The sequence below is a fragment of the Diabrotica virgifera genome, chromosome 4, assembly GCF_917563875.1.
Source record: "Diabrotica virgifera virgifera chromosome 4, PGI_DIABVI_V3a".
Lineage (NCBI taxonomy): Eukaryota > Metazoa > Arthropoda > Insecta > Coleoptera > Chrysomelidae > Diabrotica > Diabrotica virgifera.
Genome location: NC_065446.1, coordinates 83,964,013 through 83,988,301, shown reverse-complemented (window position 1 = coordinate 83,988,301; position 24,289 = coordinate 83,964,013). Strand labels below are relative to the sequence as shown.

General features: G+C 31.4%; 1 protein-coding gene across 1 annotated transcript in view; it reads left to right on the top strand.

The window, feature by feature from the left end:
* The window catches only part of LOC114330727 (general odorant-binding protein 19a-like), a 40,921-nt gene extending 17,034 nt beyond the window's left edge, over positions 1-23,887 (top strand). Inside the window, exons 6-7 of the mRNA XM_028280143.2 lie at positions 23,666-23,736; positions 23,797-23,887. Of these exons, the coding sequence (XP_028135944.2) occupies positions 23,666-23,736; positions 23,797-23,814 (89 nt within the window). The 3' untranslated portion in view covers positions 23,815-23,887. The remainder of the gene's footprint in view (positions 1-23,665; positions 23,737-23,796) is intronic.
* Positions 23,888-24,289: the final 402 nt, after the last annotated feature.

Below are 24,289 nucleotides of genomic sequence, written 5' to 3'. Positions count from 1 at the left end.
ACGCAGACATACTGTATAAGAGCTAAAAAAAATTTTTTTGTTGAACATTTATTATTTTTTACGCTTATTATTAAATTAATTTTAGGTAAGTTTTACAGAAAAAAAGTTTTGATCACTCTGTATATACATTTTTTCAGCTGGTAATTTTCGGTTTTTGTATTACATTTTTGTTATCTTTCTAAGTTTTCTCACAAAGAAATTGTTTATTTCATATTTAATCTAAAATAATTCAGTGTTTTTTAAAGATTGCATCCTAGGCTTTAAAAAAATATTAAAAAAATTGTATTAGATTTATTCAAACATGAGTAATACCGTCTTGAATTGGTGGGAATTCTGTGGAACTACGAAGTTTTCAAAAATTACATTTTTTGAGACAGCGTATTATTTGAATTAAATTTTTGAGATTTTTTTTTTGAATAAAACATCGTTTAGTAAGATGATTGAGAGGTAAGTTGCGCAAATTTGAGAGCTTTGTAAGTAAAATTGTATTAGTTACACATTTTTAAATCATTTTTAAACAAAATTCATGTAAGTCTCACTTTCCGCCCACACCGTACTTATGTTCATAAATTTTGTTTCTTTTTATTACAACCATAAGGTAGCTTATTTTATCTTCTTTCATGTCCAATTTGTAAAATTTCTTTTGATCCATTAGTTAAAGAATTACACAAAAAAAACTCAACCGTGCACTTCTTCTAATGCTAGTTTACATTGCGCCAATGTGTGTGAGAAGGGTGACTTTAGCGTTATAAATAAAAAATTACAGAAGCTAGAGATTTAATTTTAGAAAAATCTTTATATAAGTTTTTTTTGTAAAATTTTCTGAATTTTTTAATGGTCAAGTCAGTTTTTTTCTAAAAATTATATTTTCGGAGTTATAAAAAACATCTTACTTCGCTGTTCATTTGTTTAATAAAAAATGAAGCACCCACTTCTCGAGTAGAACTTTTTGATATGTTGTTTATTAAACATTTCTTAATGAAATTACAAAAAGTTTTATCTTGTTTGATTTTTTCCGAAGTGAAAATCTAAATGCACTCCCCTATAAGGTACGATATAAGGCCGATCTGCACCGATCTGTTTAATGGATAAAAATTATTGGATATTTAATTTATGGTAGGGGAGCCCAAGCGGGGATTTTTGCAGTTACTCGAGCGCGTCAGATTATCATATGGGGAAAAACGTGGTACCCTGCAGATGTACCTCTACCATATATTGGCTTTTAACACAGGGGAGTTCGTTAGGGGGACCCGAAAGAAAATCTATCCTTAAAAATACTCGAAATTGTCAGATTAAGATAAGGTAAGTTAAGTACATGCAGAAGAGTGTATATTTCAAAAATCTGAAGATTTGAGCGGGCCGTACGGAAATGGGTGAATCAAAAATTTCACAAAAAAGGCGAATATTTCGCGAAATGAACGTCAGATCGAAAAACTAAAATCTACGTGTTCAATATTTTTCAAAAATCTATCGAAAGATACCAAACATGACCCCCAAAGAAAAGGGTGGGTGGTAAATTTAAAATTTATTCCAAACCCGCGATATTTCGCGAAATAAACATCCGATCGAAAAACTGCAATAATATTTTTGAAAAATTTATCGAATGGTATGAAACACGACTCTCCACGGTGGTGGGGTGGCGGGTTACTCTAAAATATTAAATAGGAGCCCACATTTTATATTGCTGATTTGGATTCTTTGCATAAAAATAAGGAAATTTTATTCGAAACATATTTTCGAATTATGGACAGATGGCGCTATAATCGGAAAAAACCAATGTTGGAAATGGAAAATTAAATTAAAGAATTACGCTTCTATAAAAAAAGAACTTTTTTATAATAAAACGTTTTTATTATTTATAGGAGAGAATATACAATAATTTGACGATATAAAATGCTTACCAAAAATTACACTTTAATAAAAAAGTACTTTTTATAAAAACACGGTTTTGTTATAATATATAGGACACAACATGTTTCGAAAGAATAAAATATGAATTTTTAGTAGGTGTATTAACTGTTAAAATTGTAATTCCAAAAATTACACCAGTATAAAAAGTACTTTTTATAAAACCACGGTTGTTTAAAATGGTAAATATAATATTTATATACAGGGTGTTTCATTGGGAAACGTAAATACTTTAATGGTGAATAGAGGTCACCGAGCCGGTTCTAGATATAGTACATTTTTTGCCCTACGGAATTTTATAACCGAGTTACAGGGTGTTTTATCTATTTTGCCCATTTCTTTCCTAAGCCATAACTTTATGACGACCCTGTATATTTTTTTGATATTTGGTACACATATGTCTCATTCAAAACCCAAACGACCGACATACTAACCATAAGAAAAATCCAGGTCCGGATTAACAAAAAATTATAAAGTAATTGTGACCTTAAAACAACACCCTGTATATTGAAATTTTGAAAATCTGTTTGCATATTTGAAAAGAGCACAAAAAAGTAAGTTTAATGGTTTGCTTCAATTTTTCGGCCAGACAATTTTATGACTTTCATTTTGAAATTATATTGAATTTTTTAAGAACTTTGACATTAAAAAGCAGATATTATTAACTAAAAGGGAAGTTCCCTAGGTTGGCTGTATACCATATAGTTAAAAAACTCTAACAAGAAGTAAAACCACTTCTATGTAAATTGGTATATTTATTAAAACTTAAAAATCCCAATGGATTGAATAAAATATATCCAATTCAGAACGTTTTAAGACCTATCGGTCCATCATCAGTGAATCTACAATAAAATAAGTAATCCCACCATTAGAATTGAAAGATGGTTGAAATTTTTAAAAAGCTAAAAATGTGGTTAGATTACTTACGTGCATACTTGCTAAATAGCCCCAGAACCAAACAATGGTTGAATTTAAAATTCGATTTACATTATTTAAAAATAATATTCAACAGGCTAAACGCCGATGTTACAGGATATTGCCTATGGGAACATGGTGAAACCCTACCAAAACCTCAATCAACCATCTTAGGCCAACTTTGACTATAAAGTGACACTAGTGTGTATGGAACTGTTTGAAGTGACATTGACAGTAGAGAAAAAGGTAGTTGATTTTAAAGTTAATTAACCAATAGGTCATGACCCACAACAAATGATAAAAATTTTAATATCTGAAAATGTCTAACATTTCAAATCTATTGGTTATTGAAAAGAACTTGTGATATACAAAATTAATTTAGAATATAAGATTATTTATATTGACTGTATACCATAACATTAGATTGATCAAATTGATAGAAAGAAAGTTGAGCTGCTGTCAATAATGATAAAAAGGTAAAAATAGATGAAGGTGAGAGAAGAGAAAGAATCAGTATTAGTTGGATTGTTATTGTACAAAATGAATAAATTGGTAGGCAATTTAATCTAGTCTATATTGTATTGGTGGTTGTATATGTAAAAGGAAAATATTGTTATTTAAAAAATAAATGTAAATTTTTGTAAATAATGGATTTGAGTTAGGAAACAGTCAAATAATTAAAAGTGTGTAATATGTGAATGAAAAAGAATTGTAATTATTATGAGATGTTTTATTTTTAATTTTATTTCAAAAGTTTTGAGAGAATTCTTGTGACAAAGTGAGGGTATGTGAAGTTAGAGATAAAGAAAAGTATGATTATAGCTGTTAAGTCCAGTTGATACACGAATGAAATTAAAATGAAAATAATATTGAAAGTGTACTGAATAAAATAAAACCAAAGTAAGAAAAAGAATATTGATATAATTTAATTGTAATTATAATGGATCTGAATGTCAGAACTGAAATTAAGTGATGTGATGTTAGTTGGAGAGGTAAAAATTTTCTTGGAAAAGTCAAAGACAAAAAGTAGAGGGCTGTGGTGTAGGGTATAAAGAAAAGAATTTTAAGGGAAACAGAGGGAAAAAGAAAAGATAAGGTGTGGAATTAAACTGAACGAAGTAATGAAATGAGAAAGAAGTAAAAAGATAGTAGGGTGAATTAATGAGGTGATGGTTAATAGGGTTCAGTTGTTAATAATGTTAGTCGGGTAAAGGAGTTTGAAACAGTGAAGGATAGAGGAAATTTTGAAAAAGAAGGGAGAGAAAGTTGAAAGAGAAAGAATAGGATAAAAAGAGGAAGTTGAAAAATAGGAATTATGAGAATAATTGGCGGTGAATGGGGACAAAGTTGCGGTTAAGGGATGTTTGTCTATTGACACAGTTGGGACTCTTCTTCATGTCCTTGCCAATCTCCAAATCTTCGTATAAGTCTAAACGGAGTGTATTGTTTTGTTGAATATTGTGTATCAACTGGACACCTTCAGGAATCTTAAGTTCATGTTTATTGACTTTTAAATGGTGTGAAAAGGCAGAAGTGGTATCTCTCTTGCTGTGTTCAGCAGATCGGGAAGAAAGGGATCTGTAAGTTCTGCCGATGTAGGTGGCATCACAATCTGAACAAGAGAGTCTGTATACCCCACTCCGGTTCATATAATGGATAGGATCTTTGGTATTAGTTAAACTTTTGCTGAGAGTGTTATTAACTTTGAAAGATATTTTTATGTTGTCACAAGAATTGGAAATGATATGTTTGACTCTTTCAGATAATTTGGAGTTATTGAATGGTAAGGAGGCATAGATGGGAGTAGTTGTGGATGATGTAGAGAAAGCGGATTGTTGTAGTAATTTGAGTTCTCTTTTTTGTTGAAGTTTAGTGATGATGTCTGGGTCATAACCATTGTTGACTGCAATCTGTTTGATAATATTCAACTCATTGTTGAATTCAGTTACGGATAAAGGAATAGAGTTTAATCTATGTATAAAATTGCGAAAAGCTGAGAGTTTATATGATAAAGGGTGATTAGAAGTAGAATGGATAACATGATCTGTCTGTGTTGGTTTACGGTAGATACCAAAGTTGAAGTGGTCATGTAGTCTGGTAATAGATAAATCCAGAAAGTTAATGGAGTTAGAAGATTCTAGTTCCATGGTAAAGGTGATATTAGGATGGATTTGATTAATTTTGTGAAGTAAGTTGTGAGCTGAATCAGAGTTACCACAAATGGGGACTAAAATATCATCAACATAACGGAACCAGTGTAAGATCTCTGGATTTTTTATGATATAGTTGGATTCTAAGTGATCCATAAAAACATCAGCTAAGAAAGGGGATAAGCAACTACCCATTGCTAAACCGTCAGGTTGTTGATAAAAGTTGTTATTAAAAACAAAGTAATCTTGAGATAGACAAATTTTGAGAATGTTTATAATAGACGAAGTGGTGGTGGAAGTGACAGAATTATTTAAGAGGAGTGAATTAACCAGACTAATCGATTCATTTTTTGGTACTGAAGTAAATAAATTGCTAACATCAAAAGAAAGCATAACAATATTTGGATTAAGATTGACAAGTTGAAGTTTTTCAACTAATTGGCGAGAATTCAAAACAGTAAACTGTGGGGTAAAGTTGATAAAGTTTTTAATGGTGTTAAGAATGAATTTAGATAAAATAGAGACTGGAGTGTTAATGAAGCTGACAACGGGACGACTAGGAATGTCAACTTTGTGTATCTTTGGTAAACCGTATAACCTGGGGGTGAGTGGATTTGATGGAATTTTAGTATATGGTGTTTCAAATTCAGAAAAGAATTCAGTAAATTGCTTTAAGTTGGTTTTCATCTTCGAAACAAAAGATTTAGAGGGATCAACGGGAAGAGAAGTAAAGTTATTGTTGTCTAGGAAAGAGGTGACTTTGTCAATGTATAATTGTTGGTCTAAAATAACAAGGCAGTTACCCTTATCTGCTTTGCTGAAGATGAGGTGGTGGTTTTGGATCTTATTTTTGATAGATTTGAGTGTGGAGAGAAGGGATTTAGATTTATTATATGAGAAATTGGGAAAAGAGAGAGATGAAGAAGTTTGTGTAGAAGTAGAAGGGGAACTGATGTTGGTAAGAAACGTTGTCAAAACGAAACTTCTTTCCAACAATAACTCTTCTCTTACCAACATCAGTTTCCCTTCTACTTCTACACAAACTTCTTCATCTCTCTCTTTTCCCAATTTCTCATATAATAAGTCCAAATCCCTTCTCTCCACACTCAAATCTATCAAAAATAAGATCCAAAACCACCATCTCATCTTCAGCAAAGCAGATAAGGGTAACTGCCTTGTTATTTTAGACCAACAATTATACATTGACAAAGTCATCTCTTTCCTAGACAACAATAAATTTACTTCTCTTCCCGTTGATCCCTCTAAATCTTTTGTTTCGAAGATGAAAACCAACTTAAAGCAATTTACTGAATTCTTTTCTGAATTTAAAGCACCATATACTAAAATTCCATCAAATCCACTCACCCCCAGGTTATACGGTTTACCAAAGATACACAAAGTTGACATTCCTATTCGTCCCGTTGTCAGCTTCATTAACACTCCAGTTTCTATTTTATCTAAATTCATTCTTAACACCATTAAAAACTTTATCAATTTTACCCCACAGTTTACTGTTTTGAATTCTCGCCAATTAGTTGAAAAACTTCAACTTGTCAATCTTAATCCAAATATTGTTATGTTTTCTTTTGATGTTAGCAATTTATTTACTTCAGTACCAAAAAATGAATCGATTAGTCTGGTTAATTCACTCCTCTTAAATAATTCTGTCACTTCCACCACCACTTCGTCTATTATAAACATTCTCAAAATTTGTCTATCTCAAGATTACTTTGTTTTTAATAACAACTTTTATCAACAACCTGACGGTTTAGCAATGGGTAGTTGCTTATCCCCTTTCTTAGCTGATGTTTTTATGGATCACTTAGAATCCAACTATATCATAAAAAATCCAGAGATCTTACACTGGTTCCGTTATGTTGATGACATTTTAGTCCTCATTTGTGGTAACTCTGGTTCAGCTCACAACTTACTTCACAAAATTAATCAAATCCATCCTAATATCACCTTTACCATGGAACTAGAATCTTCTAACTCCATTAACTTTCTGGATTTATCTATTACTAGACTACATGACCACTTCAACTTTGGTATCTACCGTAAACCAGCACAGACAGATCATGTTATCCATTCTACTTCTAATCACCCTTTATCATATAAACTCTCAGCTTTTCGCAGTTTTATACATAGATTAAACTCTATTGCTTTATCCGTAACTGAATTCAACAATGAGTTGAATATTATCAAACAGATTGCAGTCAACAATGGTTATGACCCAGACATCATCACTAAACTTCAACAAAAAAGAGAACTCAAATTACTACAACAATCCGCTTTCTCTACATCATCCACAACTACTCCCATCTATGCCTCCTTACCATTCAATAACTCCAAATTATCTGAAAGAGTCAAACATATCATTTCCAATTCTTGTGACAACATAAAAATATCTTTCAAAGTTAATAACACTCTCAGCAAAAGTTTAACTAATACCAAAGATCCTATCCATTATATGAACCGGAGTGGGGTATACAGACTCTCTTGTTCAGATTGTGATGCCACCTACATCGGCAGAACTTACAGATCCCTTTCTACCCGATCTGCTGAACACAGCAAGAGAGATACCACTTCTGCCTTTTCACACCATTTAAAAGTCAATAAACATGAACTTAAGATTCCTGAAGGTGTCCAGTTGATACACAATATTCAACAAAACAATACACTCCGTTTAGAATTATACGAAGATTTGGAGATTGGCAAGGACATGAAGAAGAGTCCCAACTGTGTCAATAGACAAACATCCCTTAACCGCAACTTTGTCCCCATTCACCGCCAATTATTCTCATAATTCCTATTTTTCAACTTCCTCTTTTTATCCTATTCTTTCTCTTTCAACTTTCTCTCCCTTCTTTTTCAAAATTTCCTCTATCCTTCACTGTTTCAAACTCCTTTACCCGACTAACATTATTAACTACTGAACCCTATTAACCATCACCTCATTAATTCACCCTACTATCTTTTTACTTCTTTTTCATTTCATTACTTCGTTCAGTTTAATTCCACACCTTATCTTTTCTTTATCCCTCTCTTTCCCTTAAAATTCTTGTCTTTATACCCTACACCACAGCCCTCTACTTTTTGTCTTTGACTTTTCCAAGAAAATTTTTACCTCTCCAACTAACATCACATCACTTAATTTCAGTTCTGACATTCAGATCCATTATCATTACAATTAAATTATATCAATATTCTTTTTCTTACTTTGGTTTTATTTTATTCAGTACACTTTCAATATTATTTTCATTTTAATTTCATTCGTGTATCAACTGGACTTAACAGCTATAATCATACTTTTCTTTATCTCTAACTTCACATACCCTCACTTTGTCACAAGAATTCTCTCAAAACTTTTGAAATAAAATTAAAAATTAAACATCTCATAATAATTACAATTCTTTTTCATTCACATATTACACACTTTTAATTATTTGACTGTTTCCTAACTCAAATCCATTATTTACAAAAATTTACATTTATTTTTTAAATAACAATATTTTCCTTTTACATATACAACCACCAATACAATATAGACTAGATTAAATTGCCTACCAATTTATTCATTTTGTACAATAACAATCCAACTAATACTGATTCTTTCTCTTCTCTCACCTTCATCTATTTTTATCTTTTTATCATTATTGACAGCAGCTCAACTTTCTTTCTATCAATTTGATCAATCTAATGTTATGGTATACAGTCAATATAAATAATCTTATATTCTAAATTAATTTTGTATATCACAAGTTCTTTTCAATAACCAATAGATTTGAAATGTTAGACATTTTCAGATATTAAAATTTTTATCATTTGTTGTGGGTCATGACCTATTGGTTAATTAACTTTAAAATCAACTACCTTTTTCTCTACTGTCAATGTCACTTCAAACAGTTCCATACACACTAGTGTCACTTTATAGTCAAAGTTGGCCTAAGATGGCTGATTGAGGTTTTGGTAGGGTTTCACCATGTTCCCATAGGCAATATCCTGTAACATCGGCGTTTAGCCTGTTGAATATTATTTTTAAATAATGTAAATCGAATTTTAAATTCAACCATTGTTTGGTTCTGGGGCTATTTAGCAAGTATGCACGTAAGTAATCTAACCACATTTTTAGCTTTTTAAAAATTTCAACGATCTTTCGATTCTAATGGTGGGATTACTTATTTTATTGTAGATTCACTGATGATGGACCGGTAGGTCTGAAAACGTTCTGAATTGGACATATTTTATTCAATCCATTGGGATTTTTAAGTTTTAATAAATATACCAATTTACATAGAAGTGGTTTTACTTCTTGTTAGAGTTTTTTTAGATATTATTAACTTTTAGTTATAAATTATTAAAGTTAATGAATAAATACTAATTTTAATAATAATCAATACTTATTTACCACATTGGAACGACCCAATTACTAATGACAAGAAAAATCCAGGTTCGGATTAAGAAAAAAATATAAAGTAATTGTGACCTTGAAACAACACCCTGTATATTGAAATTTTGAAAATTTGTTTGTGTATTTTAAAAGAGCATAAAAAACTGCGTTAAAAGGTGCATGTCAAATTTTTGCGCAAATAATTTAATTACGGCAATTTTGAAATCATATTGATTAATTCTGTTAAGGTCACAAGAAGCTACCAGAAAAATGAAGAACAATCCCAATGTACTTAGAAAATCGATTCGAAATATTTTAAAACGAGCAAAGCAATGCATTGATCAAAATGGCGGACATTTTGAGCAACTGTTATAGTTCAAATATTTTTAATTTATGTTAAATTGTTGAATGGTTTAAACGAATCTTTGTTTTATTAGATATAGCAATTTTTTTAATTCTTTACTAAATCATTAAAATATCCCAATTCTCGCAATTCTAATTTTTAATGATGTGCATATAGCTACAAATCCAGAGAATCTATGAAGCCAGCGTAGTAAATAAGTATTAAGCATTTTTAAAATAAATATTGATTCATTAACATTAAATTATTATTAAAAGGTAACAATACCTGGTTTTTAATCTCAGTTCTTTAAAATTTCAATATAATTTCAAAATTGATGTAATTAAATCAACGGCGAAAAATTAAAATAAGCCTTTAATCACAGTTTTTCATGCTCTTTTAAAATGCGCAGACAAGTTTTTAAAATTCCAATATACAGGGTGTTGGCTCAAGGTCAAAATTACTTTGTATTTTTTTCTTAATCCGGACCTGGATTTTTCTTGTCATTAGTAATTTGGTCGTTCCAGTGTGGTAAATAAGTATTGATTATTTTTAGAATGAGTATTTACTCATTAACTTTAATAATTTATAACTAAAAGTTAATAATATCTGCTTTTTAATGTCAAAGTTCTTAAAAAATTCAATATAATTTCAAAATGAAAGTCATAAAATTGTCTGGCCGAAAAATTGAAGCGAACTATCAAACTTTATTTTTTGTGCTCTTTTCAAATAGGCAAAAAGATTTTCAAAATTTCAATATACAGGGTGTTGTTTTAAGGTCACAATTACTTTATAATTTTTTGTTAATCCGGACCTGGATTTTTCTTATGGTTAGTATGTCGGTCGTTTGGGTTTTGAATGGGACATATGTGTACCAAATATCAAAAAAAAATATACAGGGTGGTTCTAAAGTTATGGCTTAGGAAGCAAATGGGCAAAATCGATAAAACACCCTGTAACTCGGTTATAAAAGTCGGTAGGGCAAAAAATTTACTAAATCTAGAACCGGCTCGGTGACCTCTATTCACCATTAAAGTATTTCCGTTTCCCAATGAAACACCCTGTATAATAATTAACTTATAAAATACGAATTTTAAGTAAATCAACATTTAATTATTTATTAAAAAAAAAATTAAAGAAAGATACGCAACAGCCGTGTTCGAAGTAGGGAACTCTCGGTCTGCAGTCTAATGCCACTGACCCACCATCAATTTGTAGATATCGATTTATTAACGTACTTTAAAATATCATTGCATTAACCACATTTTTAGAATAGTTTGAAATAAAAAAAAAAAAATTTTTTTTTTTTTATTTTACAAAATAGTCGCATCAACCTCGGAGGTTATTAGCGACATATACATATACATAAGGTAATTTATTTACAGATGTTAGATTTTGTTAAATACATTGATATCTTTAAGGAATTTTACCAAGTGTTCAATTTTACAATTTTCTCCTAAGATTTCACTTGTTGATCCGATGATGTGGTTGTTCTGTCTCTGCAACTGGTATTTTGGACACTCTGCAAGTACATGCTTAACACTTAGTGGGATATTACAGTTTTCACATAAAGTGGGATTAGTGTGATCAATTATGTATCCGTGGGTAAGTCGGGTATGTCCTAAACGAAGGCGAGTAACAATGTCATGGTGAGTTCTGTTGTGAATTTGAGATTTCCACGGTTTTTCAAACGTTTTCACTTCGCGAAGTTTTGAAGTTGAACTGTCCCACTGGTTTTGCCACAGATTTTTGACTTTCACTTTAATAAATGATTTTAAATCATTAAGAACTACATCTCTCACTTCACTCGCGGTTTCACTGTCCCTGGCTTGTTGGGCTGTCCGATCCGCCGCTTCATTTCCTTGGAGGCCAATGTGTGAAGGAACCCATAGGAATTGTACAATATGGTTGTTGTTTTGAATGGTAGCTAGTTCTTTTTTAATTAGGAAAGCAATTGGATGCTTCGTGTACAGTTGGTTAATGGTATGGATGGAACTGAGGGAATCGGTAATTATAAGAACATTGGATATATTACTGGAGTTAATATGAACGAGAGATTGATAGATGGCGTATAGCTCGCCAGTATGTATACAGCTTAAGGATGGTAGTTTATACTCAAGTGTACTATTTGGAGTAATGACAGCTGCCCCAACTCCAGTAGATGTTTTAGAAGCGTCTGTATATATATGATAGGATTTAGAAAATTTGTTAGTTTGTTGAATGTTATAGTTATAATTATTGAATGTTCAGCTCCTGGGATAATTCAGTCGATGTATCCGTGTCAGGTTCTTCATCCTCGTAGTTGTCTTTTGTGAGCTGTCTCGTAATTTTTTTGTTAAGCTTTGTACATTTCAATTTTAATGAGCGTTCGGATGTATATGAATGAATTTTGGTTATGAGTTTTTTAAATCCTAGAATGTCTACTGTATATTTATTTACAACGCTGATAACATCTTTTGTTCCATGAGCGTTTTCAAATAAATCAACTGTTTCCTCAAAAGTTAATATTTGCTTTTCGGAATTGAATAATTCTTTAATTGGTTGCATTAGCGTTTCTAATGGTATTGTTGATATTTTTGTTTTTATTCTTTTTTGTTTCTGAGTTGGCTTTGAAAATACATCGTCACTAGCTGATGTCTCAATCGGGGGTGATATTGCTTCAGATACAGTTCGTTTGGAGGATGATTTAGATGTATTTTCTTCGTTGGATACGCTAAATTCTTTTAGTGCTGGATTCTCTTTATTTTCATTAACCGAGCAAGAATTATTGCTTAGACTGGAAGATGAAGGCTGGTTAGTTATGACTATGTGAGGTGAGGGGGCTGATGAGGTGGATATATTTGGTTTAGATATCACTGGCATTGTATTATCTGTAGTTGATGTATCAAGAGGTGTTAGGTTGGTTGTAGATAATATTTTTGTTAGTGGCGTTGAATTATTTGATATGTTTGTAGAAGTGCATGTTGTTGAAGGTGTAAAAGCAGTCGTTTCTGTTGAAGTTACTGTACTAGGTTCGTTTCTGTTTGAAAGTGTAGCAGTTGGGACAGCTGTTTCTGAGTGATTTACATTTACTGAGCAACTACTGGAAATATGGCCATGTTGTTTGCAAATGAAACATAAGTTGTCTAATGTCAAAAAAATTCGATTTGTAGTATCTTCATGAGTTATTAAAATGGTATCGGGAATTGGACCTGTGGGTGGAGATACGTAAATATGTCGACGGAAACTGAGTACATGTTTGTATTTAGGATTGTTGGTTCCTATTCGCAAAAATGACATTGATGAAGTTGGTTTTAGCCCTAAGAGCAGTAGTTCGTTTTCTGTTACCTTATGCGGGATAGTGGGAGAAACATTGGATATTAGGAGTCTTTCACTTGGAGTAATTAGTCTACGGACTTGAATTTGTGTATTGTTTACAGTGATGAAACCTCTACTGTTTGAAAAAAATTCATCTACGACTTGTTTGGTTGAGAAATAGATACAGATACGATTGTTGGTGATTCTTGACGAAAAAATAATGTGTTTTGGACTAACTAAAGCTCCTACCGCTAACAAGTATTCCTCTAATTTAACATCGTTGAGAGAATTAAAAACTACTGCTTGTAGCTTGGATGGATAGATTGTTTCTTTTTGTCTACTAGCTGCAGCAGAGTAAGATAAAGGTTTTTGTGATGTGGATTGCGATAATGATTCATCGCTATTATTAGTGACGTCGAATTCCATTTCTCAACAACATTTGATTTTCCTAAGTACGGACCTGTTCCGCTTCGGATTTTGGTAATTGTCTTTAAAGACAAAAAATTGGTGTCGATTAATGACTGGTGTTGTTTATTGACGGTTTTATAAAATTCTTTGGTTATGAAATACTTATTAATAGAAAAATATGTACTCACAGAAAATGTTTTTCTATACACACTTAACTAACACTATTATACTTTATGTTAACGTAGTGTAAGAATACTATGATTGGTTTTTGTAAGTTAAATTTACTATTTGTCAGGATCGATCAAAAAGCATGTGTGCTTATTCGATATCAGTCAAAAAAAAAAAAAAAAAAATTGATTTATCCATTCAGGGTGATTGATTAGTGGTAAAAAGCTTCGTAGATCCGTTATAGTAATAGATAGCAATAAAAGTTAATGACAAAGATTGTAGCCAACTTTGATTAGAGATTGATAATCAGTAATCGTAAATTGTCAGTTTTAGATAATTCAGTCATGGTTTACCTAAAACTTGGAAAGATTTAGACTAATAAAGTCTAATAATTTAGACTAATTTTAGATTAATAATTTGCTCTGAAAAATGAAAATATCTCAAAAACTAATAAATGTAGACATAGGGAATGTTATATATAAATTATTAAGCTACGGTAATAGTTCTTTTCGAGGAGTCCGGCACTGATATCGAATAAGCACACATGCTTTTTGATCGATCCTGACAAATAGTAAATTTAACTTACAAAAACCAATCATAGTATTCTTACACTACGTTAACATCAAGTATAATAGTGTTAGTTAAGTGTGTATAGAAAAACATTTTCTGTGAGTACATATTTTTCTATTAATAAGTATTTCATAACCAAAGAATTTCATAAAACCGTCAATAAACAACGCCAGTCATTGATCGATACCAATTTTTTGTCTTTAAAGACAATTACCAAAATCCGAAGCGGAACAGGTCCGTACTTAGGAAAATCAAATGGTGTTGAGAAATGGAATTCGACGTCACTAATAATAGCGATGAATCATTATCGCAATCCACATCACAAAAACCTTTATCTTACTCTGCTGCAGCTAGTAGACAAAAAGAAACAATCTATCCATCAAAGCTACAAGCAGTAGTTTTTAATTCTCTCAACGATGTTAAATTAGAAGAATACTTGTTAGCGGTAGGAGCTTTAGTTAGTCCAAAACACATTATTTTTTCATCAAGAATCACCAACAATCGTATCTGTATCTATTTCTCAACCAAACAAGTCGTAGATGAATTTTTTTCAATCAGTAGAGGTTTCATCACTGTAAACAATACACAAATTCAAGTCCGTAGACTAATTACTCCAAGTGAAAGACTCCTAATATCCAATGTTTCTCCCACTATCCCGCATAAGGTAATAGAAAACGAACTACTGCTCTTAGGGCTAAAACCAACTTCATCAATGTCATTTTTGCGAATAGGAACCAACAATCCTGAATACAAACATGTACTCAGTTTCCGTCGACATATTTACGTATCTCCACCCACAGGTCCAATTCCCGATACCATTTTAATAACTCATGAAGATACTACAAATCGAATTTTTTTGACATTAGACAACTTATGTTTCATTTGCAAACAACATGGCCATATTTCCAGTAGTTGCTCAGTAAATGTAAATCACTCAGAAACAGCTGTCCCAACTGCTACACTTTCAAACAGAAACGAACCTAGTACAGTAACTTCAACAGAAACGACTGCTATTACACCTTCAACAACATGCACTTCTACAAACATATCAAATAATTCAACGCCACTAACAACAATATTATCTACAACCAACCTAACACCTCTTGATACATCAACTACAGATAATACAATGCCAGTGATATCCAAACCAAATATATCCACCTCATCAGCCCCCTCACCTCACATAGTCATAACTAACCAGCCTTCATCTTCCAGTCTAAGCAATAATTCTTGCTCGGTTAATGAAAATAAAGAGAATCCAGCACCAAAAGATTTTAGCGTATCCAACGAAGAAAACACATCTAAATCATCCTCCAAACGAACTGTATCTGAAGCAATATCACCCCCGATTGAGACATCAGCTAGTGACGATGTATTTTCAAAGCCAACTCAGAAACAAAAAAGAATAAAAACAAAAATATCAACAATACCATTAGAAACGCTAATGCAACCAATTAAAGAATTATTCAATTCCGAAAAGCAAATATTAACTTTTGAGGAAACAGTTGATTTATTTGAAAACGCTCATGGAACAAAAGATGTTATCAGCGTTATAAATAAATATACAGTAGACATTCTAGGATTTAAAAAACTCATAACCAAAATTCATTCATATACATCCGAACGCTCATTAAAATTGAAATGTACAAAGCTTAACAAAAAAATTACGAGACAGCTCACAAAAGACAACTACGAGGATGAAGAACCTGACACGGATACATCGACTGAATTATCCCAGGAGCTGAACATTCAATAATTATAACTATAACATTCAATTTATTACAATGGAATATAAATGGGTTTTATACCCATTATGAAATGCTAAAACTTTTAATTAATGATATTACCCCCGCTATCATTTGTCTCCAAGAAACAAATTTCAAAGACCAATATTGCCACACATTTAAAAATTTTTCAACATTTTATAAAAATAGAAACAACCAGGAAAAAGCAAGTGGTGGAGTGGCCATTTATGTTAAAAATACTCTTGAAGCACAAACGATTCCACTAAAAACAGACATCGAAGCTGTAGCCGTCTCAGTTAAAGCTTCCCAATGCATTAATATATGTTGCATCTATACTCCCCCAAACACACTTATCACCTTAACCGACTTAAAAGCACTCATTTCACAAATACCTATGCCCAGACTAATAGTAGGAGATTTCAATAGTCACAACCCAATGTGGGGCTCAACAAATTTTAATATCAAAGGCAGACTAATCGAAGACTTGTTAACTGAAGAAAATTTAAACATTCTCAATGATGGAAGACCAACCAGATTTAATGTACATACTGGTACAACATCGGCAATCGATCTATCGATTTGTGACCCAACTCTTTCAACTGCTCTTAATTGGGATCCCCTACCCTTTTTGTATGGGAGCGACCATTACCCAATAAAAATGTCTGTATTTTCTGATGACAATATCTCTGAATACCAACCAGTCCGAAAATGGAACCTGAAAAACGCTAATTGGTACAAGTATGCTGATGCCATAGAAACAGGCATAGAATCACAAGAATCTAGTTTTGAAAACACTGATATAAATGAAACTCTCAACATTTTTACGAATATTATTACATACGCGGCAGAAACACATATAGGAAAAACTAAAATATTAAGGAAACACAGACCTCTACCATGGTGGAATACGGAATGTCAAAATGCAATCAAGCAATATAAAGCATCTTTTAATAGAATGAAAAAACATAGTAACACAACTAACACAACTGAATACAAAAAACAGAGAGCACATGCTCGATATATAACAAAAAATGCTCGAAAAACCAACTGGAGGAAATTTGTCTCAAATATAAACAGTACAACACCTTTATCTACAGTCTGGGCCAATATTCGTAAAATATCAGGAAAAAACAAATTTTACCAAGTGCCTTTTATTACTCATAATACTAACATAATAACAAAACCTAATGAAATAGCTGATGCTTTTGCTACATACTTCGAAAAAAACTCCAGCAATAGCAACTATTCCGAAGAGTTTATACAACACAAAATCATCACAGAAAAACAACAGCTCGATTGTGAAGATAGAGATAACAGTTCCTTCAATATCCCTTTAACCTTAGATGAACTTAACTTTGCCCTTAATACTACAAAAAACTCTGCTCCTGGACCCGATAATATACCTTTAGTATTCTTGGAAAAACTGCCAGACAATGCAAAGTGTACTCTTCTAAAAATTTTCAATCGAATATGGTTAAATAATGTCTTTCCAACCTCCTGGAGTGATTCAATAATTATACCTATTCTCAAACCTAACAATGCACGAACTAAAATTTCCTCATATAGACCCATCTCTCTCACCAATGTAATGTGCAAAGTCATGGAAAAAATAGTTAATAAAAGATTGCTATGGATATTAGAAGAAAATCACCTCCTGGTTAACGAGCAAAGTGGATTTCGACAAAATCGAACTACTACTGATAACCTCATTGATTTAGAATCTGAAATTCTTGAATCTTTCGCAAACAAACAGGAAACTATTGCAGTATTCATAGACATTACAAAAGCATTTGACACAGCATGGCGTTACGATATTATCAGATCATTACACACTTGGAATATTAGAGGTAATATCATTAATTTCATTTCAAATTTCCTTAAACAACGCAATTTTCAAGTAAGAGTCAATCACTGCACATCTTCAATAAGACTTCAAGCAAATGGCACCCCTCAGGGGTCTGTAATAAGCGCAACGTTATTTTTAAGTGCCATTAATAATATTATAGCATCAAACTCCAGCTTAGTTCATGGCAGATTATATGCGGATGATCTGGTATTAGTATCTTCAGGAAAAAACATCTCATCAGTACAGCGTCACTTACAAACCTCACTTCATGAACTCGAAAACTGGTCGAAGAAAACAGGATTTCAGTTTTCACTCAGCAAATCGAAGTGTTTGTTATTTTCAAAGAAACGTGATCCGAATAAACCGCAACTAAAATTATGTAACCAAATCCTGAATTATGCCGATGACATTAGGTTTTTAGGGATGATATTTGATACGAAACTCACATGGAAAAAACACATTCTACAAATAAAAAAAACATGCCAAAATGGAATTAATCTTATGAAAACTCTCTCTAATAAAAACTATGGAGCTGACTATAACTGCCTAATCCATATTTATAAAACCCTAATTAGATCTAAAATAGATTACGGTTCCATAGTATATGCATCTGCGAAAGAATCCTTATTACACCACCTTGACGTAATCCAAAATACGGCATTAAGAATAGCTACAGGAGCATTTCGGACCAGCCCAATAGAAAGTTTACGAGCAGAAACTGGAGAGCCATCACTTGAATATAGAAGGATGCACTTAACTCTTACATACGCATTTGCTGCTAATTCTAATCCAAACAATCCATCTAGAAATAACATATTCACTGATCGTTTTAAAAACCTATATACTGAAAATAAGAACATGAGACCGCCATTCTACGAAAGAGTTAGGCAAACCCTTAGGACTTTACAAATTCCGATACCAAATACCTATTCCAACTTCATAGAAATTCCTCCTCCTTGGACATTAAGCATTCCTCAATCCGATACATCCTTAAATATCTTTAGAAAGAACGATACTCCACACTCTTTAATAAAAAATACTTTCATCAACAAACTAACAAAATTTTCTAAATCCTATCATATATATACAGACGCTTCTAAAACATCTACTGGAGTTGGGGCAGCTGTCATTACTCCAAATAGTACACTTGAGTATAAACTACCATCCTTAAGCTGTATACATACTGGCGAGCTATACGCCATCTATCAATCTCTCGTTCATATTAACTCCAGTAATATATCCAATGCTCTTATAATTACCGATTCCCTCAGTTCCATCCATACCATTAAACAACTGTACACGAAGCATCCAATTGCTCTCCTAATTAAAAAAGAACTAGCTACCATTCAAAACAACAACCATATTGTACAATTCCTATGGGTTCCTTCACACATTGGCCTCCAAGGAAATGAAGCGGCGGATCGGACAGCCCAACAAGCCAGAGACAGTGAAACCGCGAGTGAAGTGAGAGATGTAGTTCTTAATGATTTAAAATCATTTATTAAAGTGAAAGTCAAAAATCTGTGGCAAAACCAGTGGGACAGTTCAACTTCAAAACTTCGCGAAGTGAAAACGTTTGTAAAACCGTGGAAATCTCAAATTCACAACAGAACTCACCATGTCATTGTTACTCGCCTTCGTCTAGGACATACCCGACTTACCCACGGACACATAATTGGTCACACTAATCCCACTTTATGTGAAAACTGTAATATCCCACTAAGTGTTAAGCATGTACTTGCAGAGTGTCCAAAATACCAGTTGCAGAGACAGAACAACCACATCATCGGATCAACAAGTGAAATCTTAGGAGAAAATTGTAAAATTGAACACTTGGTAAAATTCCTTAAAGATATCAATGTATTTAAGAAAATCTAACATTTGTAAATAAATTACCTTATGTATATGTATATGTCGCTAATAACCTCCGAGGTTGATGCGACTATTTTGTAAAATAAAAAAAAAAAAAGTTCTTTTCGATAATGATATAAAGTACAAAGTGTTTCATTTAAAATTACTGAGAAAATAATGTACTTGCGTTTTGACTCACCCTGTATTCAATATAAAGAAAATCAGAAATATCAATAATTTATGAAAATTTTGACAATAAGTGGAAAAATTGCACACCGTTGCATTTGATTGTCTTTTTAAAGACAAATCACATCCTATGATTCTTTGTCGGCGGATATTCTTGAGTTGAGTTGATTTCATGTAATCAAATGAACTATCTTTTAGTAAAGTCGTTACAGGAACGCAACTCATCAATATTGGCAATATCATTTTAAAGTATTCTACTTTAAAATGTATATTACATGTCTGAATTGCCAATATAAATGTGTCAGATTAAATAAATTATTAGAAGAATTTTTTACTAAGCAACAACATTTTTGTTTGTTAGTATTATTTGGTATTTTGACAACGACACACGACTTGGGCATCGGAACGTTAATAAAATCAATTTTTTAATAAAATTGTGGCTTCTTTCCCATTAAAAGTAGTTTATTATTATTTAATTATTATTTAGTTTTACCATTTTTGGAATATTTTGTAATCATTTTTTTGTCGAGAATGTATTAAATTCTGATGATAAAATAAATGGTACTTCGTTAAAAGGTAAAATATTTTATTGGGGGTATTTTCGCCGAGGCTGTCTTGGCCGGGGCTATTTTGTGTGCGATCTATTTTGTCGGGGCTAATTTGTTAACGGGCTATTTTGACCAGGCTATTTTGAATCTGTGCTATTTTGACGGAGCTTTTTTGACGGGGCTGTTTTGACCGGGCCATTTTAACGGGCCACGCGGGACCTGATATAAGAAGGTTTGAGCTTGAATTTTGGTTTTTGATGATTATAGAAATAATATTTTTTACTTGTGTTTGTGAACTTTGAAAATCGTCATCTATATTTTTTTAGTTTTAAATTATTTATATCTCTAAAACGATCAGCTTAAGAGAAAAATTACCCAAGACCTTTTTTGTTTAGAATGATCCAGATATCTAAAATAATATCTGCTGGTTTATTAATTAATTCTGGTCAGAATAAAATTAGATTGATAGATTGTTTTTTATAATTAGACTTAGCAAATATTCAAATAAAAAGGTATGAAATCTGCGCATAAATTTGCAGTACTTTACTCAAAAATACGCATGTTTATCTATAAAATATGCATGTAATAAAATATTAATTAACATTTACCTATGTATCTTACAAACTAAGTTTATGTAATTAAATATTTAAGTCTAATTATTTTAACAAATAAATATATTATAAATATATATTTATAATATTTCGAATTGTCGTAACAACAAATTATTAAATGCTTTTTTTGAGGGCTACATACCTTACACAGGGAACCATATGTACCCCTCCGACGATCCTTAATAAGGGTGAAACGTACCTAAGGGCGTTTATGGTCCTCTCTGAACTGAAATGTAAGATGTCTCTCATTTTCGTTTTGCAGCAAATTCTTTTAAAAATATTAAATAAAAATCGATGTAGAAATATAGGGATTATCAAAATATTGTAACTTTTAGTTGCATAACAACTACAATATTTATCATAAATATAAATACAATATTAAATATAAATTTAAATTAAAAATATCGAAAAAAATTGGTGCAGTAGCCAATAAAAGTTGTTGAAGAAATAAGTAATAGCGACCTTTTAGTAGACTATTGAATTATTTGTATTTTGAATATTTTTTCATCTAAAGAAATGTACAAAATGCTTGAAAAAAGAAAAAATACATCGATTTCTTGCGAACCAGCCTTGTTTTCGGACTTATTAAAAATATTCTCAGTTTTTAAAATGTTTGCTTGTACCACCGTGTAAATATTTAAAATAAAATAACAAATAATACGTAGAAACTTACGGTTTTGCCACAAAATGAGCAATATACTTTATCCATAAATACCCATATCCATAAATATCCACAAATATTCATAGATATTTCTTAGTGAGGTTTTATAATAGCTGAAGCACTTTCAAATTTTATCACAGTTTATTTTCGGCATTTTCAAAGTAAAATTGTTCACAATTACAAAGACACGTGTTTACGGGGCTTTCGACTTCAACAACAAAAGTAAAATTGGCCGTTAAATAAAAATTTTTAGCTAGAGATATAATCTGGCAGATTTTGGAACCCTTACACTCAAGGACAAAACTAGAAGCCGCTATCTTTTATTAGTTACTACTTTCGATACCAAAAATTTGAATACCATGAGATTATAAAACAAAATATTGGGATTTCCAAGCTATTTGTTACAAAAATATAAATAGTTACAACCTAAATTTTAAATTATCAGCACTTTATTATGCACACTTTTATAAAAAATATGCAAAATTTTACATGTTTGCATATTTTATGCATAATATGTAAAATATGCAATTTGCAGATTTGTTTAAGTCTATTTAAAATTGTTAGCATACGAAATTACATATATTCAATAATTTTTATCCATTAACCCTTATCCGGGCAACACATTTTACTTACGTAACCGGGCAACTCGGGTCCGTTGGGCCCACCACTGTTCTTGAATGTACTATTCATATTTACCCATATATTTCTAATATTTTTTTTTGATTTTTTATTAAAGTTAAATTTAAATTGTCTAGATTAAAGAAGGTGCTATTATAGTATTCGGTCTACCTTGAGGGTGCGATCTAACTGAAGGATTTGCACAAAATAATGAAATGCAAGAAAACTTTTGTAGAAAAAATATTTATTCACAAGTAATAAACATTTGAAGCCAGATAAAGACAATTAATAAATAAAAACTTTTCTAAATCTACCAGGCCATTTTATTCGAAAAGAGGGGTTGATGTTTACGCATACCCTGAACAAAGATTACGGTGTTGTTGCCTTTCATTCGAGAGTTATCAAGTAACTCTATGAGAATACGGTAACGTTATAAATAACATGTAAAGTATACAGTAAAATAGCGTTACCGTATTCTCGTAGGGTTACTTGATAACTCTCTATTATTGTGTGAAAACCCTTCTGAGAAAATATTATGGTAATTAGCAGCTCATGTATAAAGTACCGACAAAACAATCTTTACAAAATGAATAAAACGGATAAGTCAGAAAAATATTATTATTTTACTTTTACAAATTAATACTTTGTCATATCAATTTACTATTTTAGTTGGAACCAAGCCACAAGATTAGCTTATTCCCAAGTAGAATAGCAAATTGATATGACAAATTAAATTATTATTAAGTATTAGGTTAAAAAACAATAAAAATAAAAAAACCATGGATTTGCTTTCGGGACATTTTATTCGCACTATCTACTTTCACTGTAATTCAATATAATTTTAGGAGCTTAGTTGTCGACACCAACATCCATATCAAACGACTGATAGCAGATGCATTATTTATTTCAAAATATGTACAGGTACCTACCTAACAATATTATTGCATTCTTACAATGATTATCAGTTTTTAAAATTCATTTAAAATAGATATAACACCTATTGTAAGCATCTCTTTGATGTTCATATCAAAGAGATGTTTACATTGTTTGCGACAAGTTTAGACTTTATTATTGGATTTCCGGAATCATAAAAGTCGTTTATATAATCAACAAAAACATTACCTGACTGCCAGAGTAACTTCTGTAACAAAGATTTAGACTTTAGGAATAAATACAAACAGGGTCCGGCGGGCCCGTGTTGCCCTTTACGTGACAAAATTCTTTCGACGCAATAATTTCAAAAATGTGATGCATAAGTGATGCATAAAATTCAATATTTTTTTTTATCAGTTTATGATACAATTATTGGTGTTTCGGGCCCGTTGGACCCATCTTGCCCGGATAAGGGTTAAATAGATCGGTGTAGATCTGATCCTCTGCTACCTAATACTTTTTCATCACATTTATAAACCCGTTTAAATGGACGAATATGTTATTTTATTTATTTTTCTAGCTAAGACCTTAAACGATAAATGCGTTGCCACTTTTGAACTTTCCAAATGTATGTACTTCTGCAATCCTGAGGTAAGTTTTGAAAATGCTACAAATCTTGTACTTTTTAATAATTTATCATTTTTGTTGCAGAAGTATTTCCTTCCCTAAAATTTACTGGATACGTGGTCACAGTGTTTAGTATAAATTTAGAACGAAAAAATAAATAGTCTGTAACCAAAAAGTGTTTAATTGATCCTCTATTGCACAATTTTTTTATAACAAATTTTACCAATATTAAAATTATTATTCAGCTACTAATTTACTGTTCTAATAAGAAAATAAGTATGTACCTATTTTGAAACAGTGTGCACAAAATTTCGACTGCTATAAAATCATCACTGAATAAAAACAACCTATGATAAATTATTAAAAAATCTATAAATTTACACAAAACTATTTTTGAATTGAAAATAAATTTACTATATTGACAACATCCCGAACAACGAGAAAACTGATGGATTTACACATACATATTTATCTCTTGGGCTTAGGATACCATTTTCTTCTTCTACCGTTAGGTATTCAGAACGGTGCGACTTTTTTTATTTTTTTTTTCAAACGCCATTTGTTTATTCAGTAATCA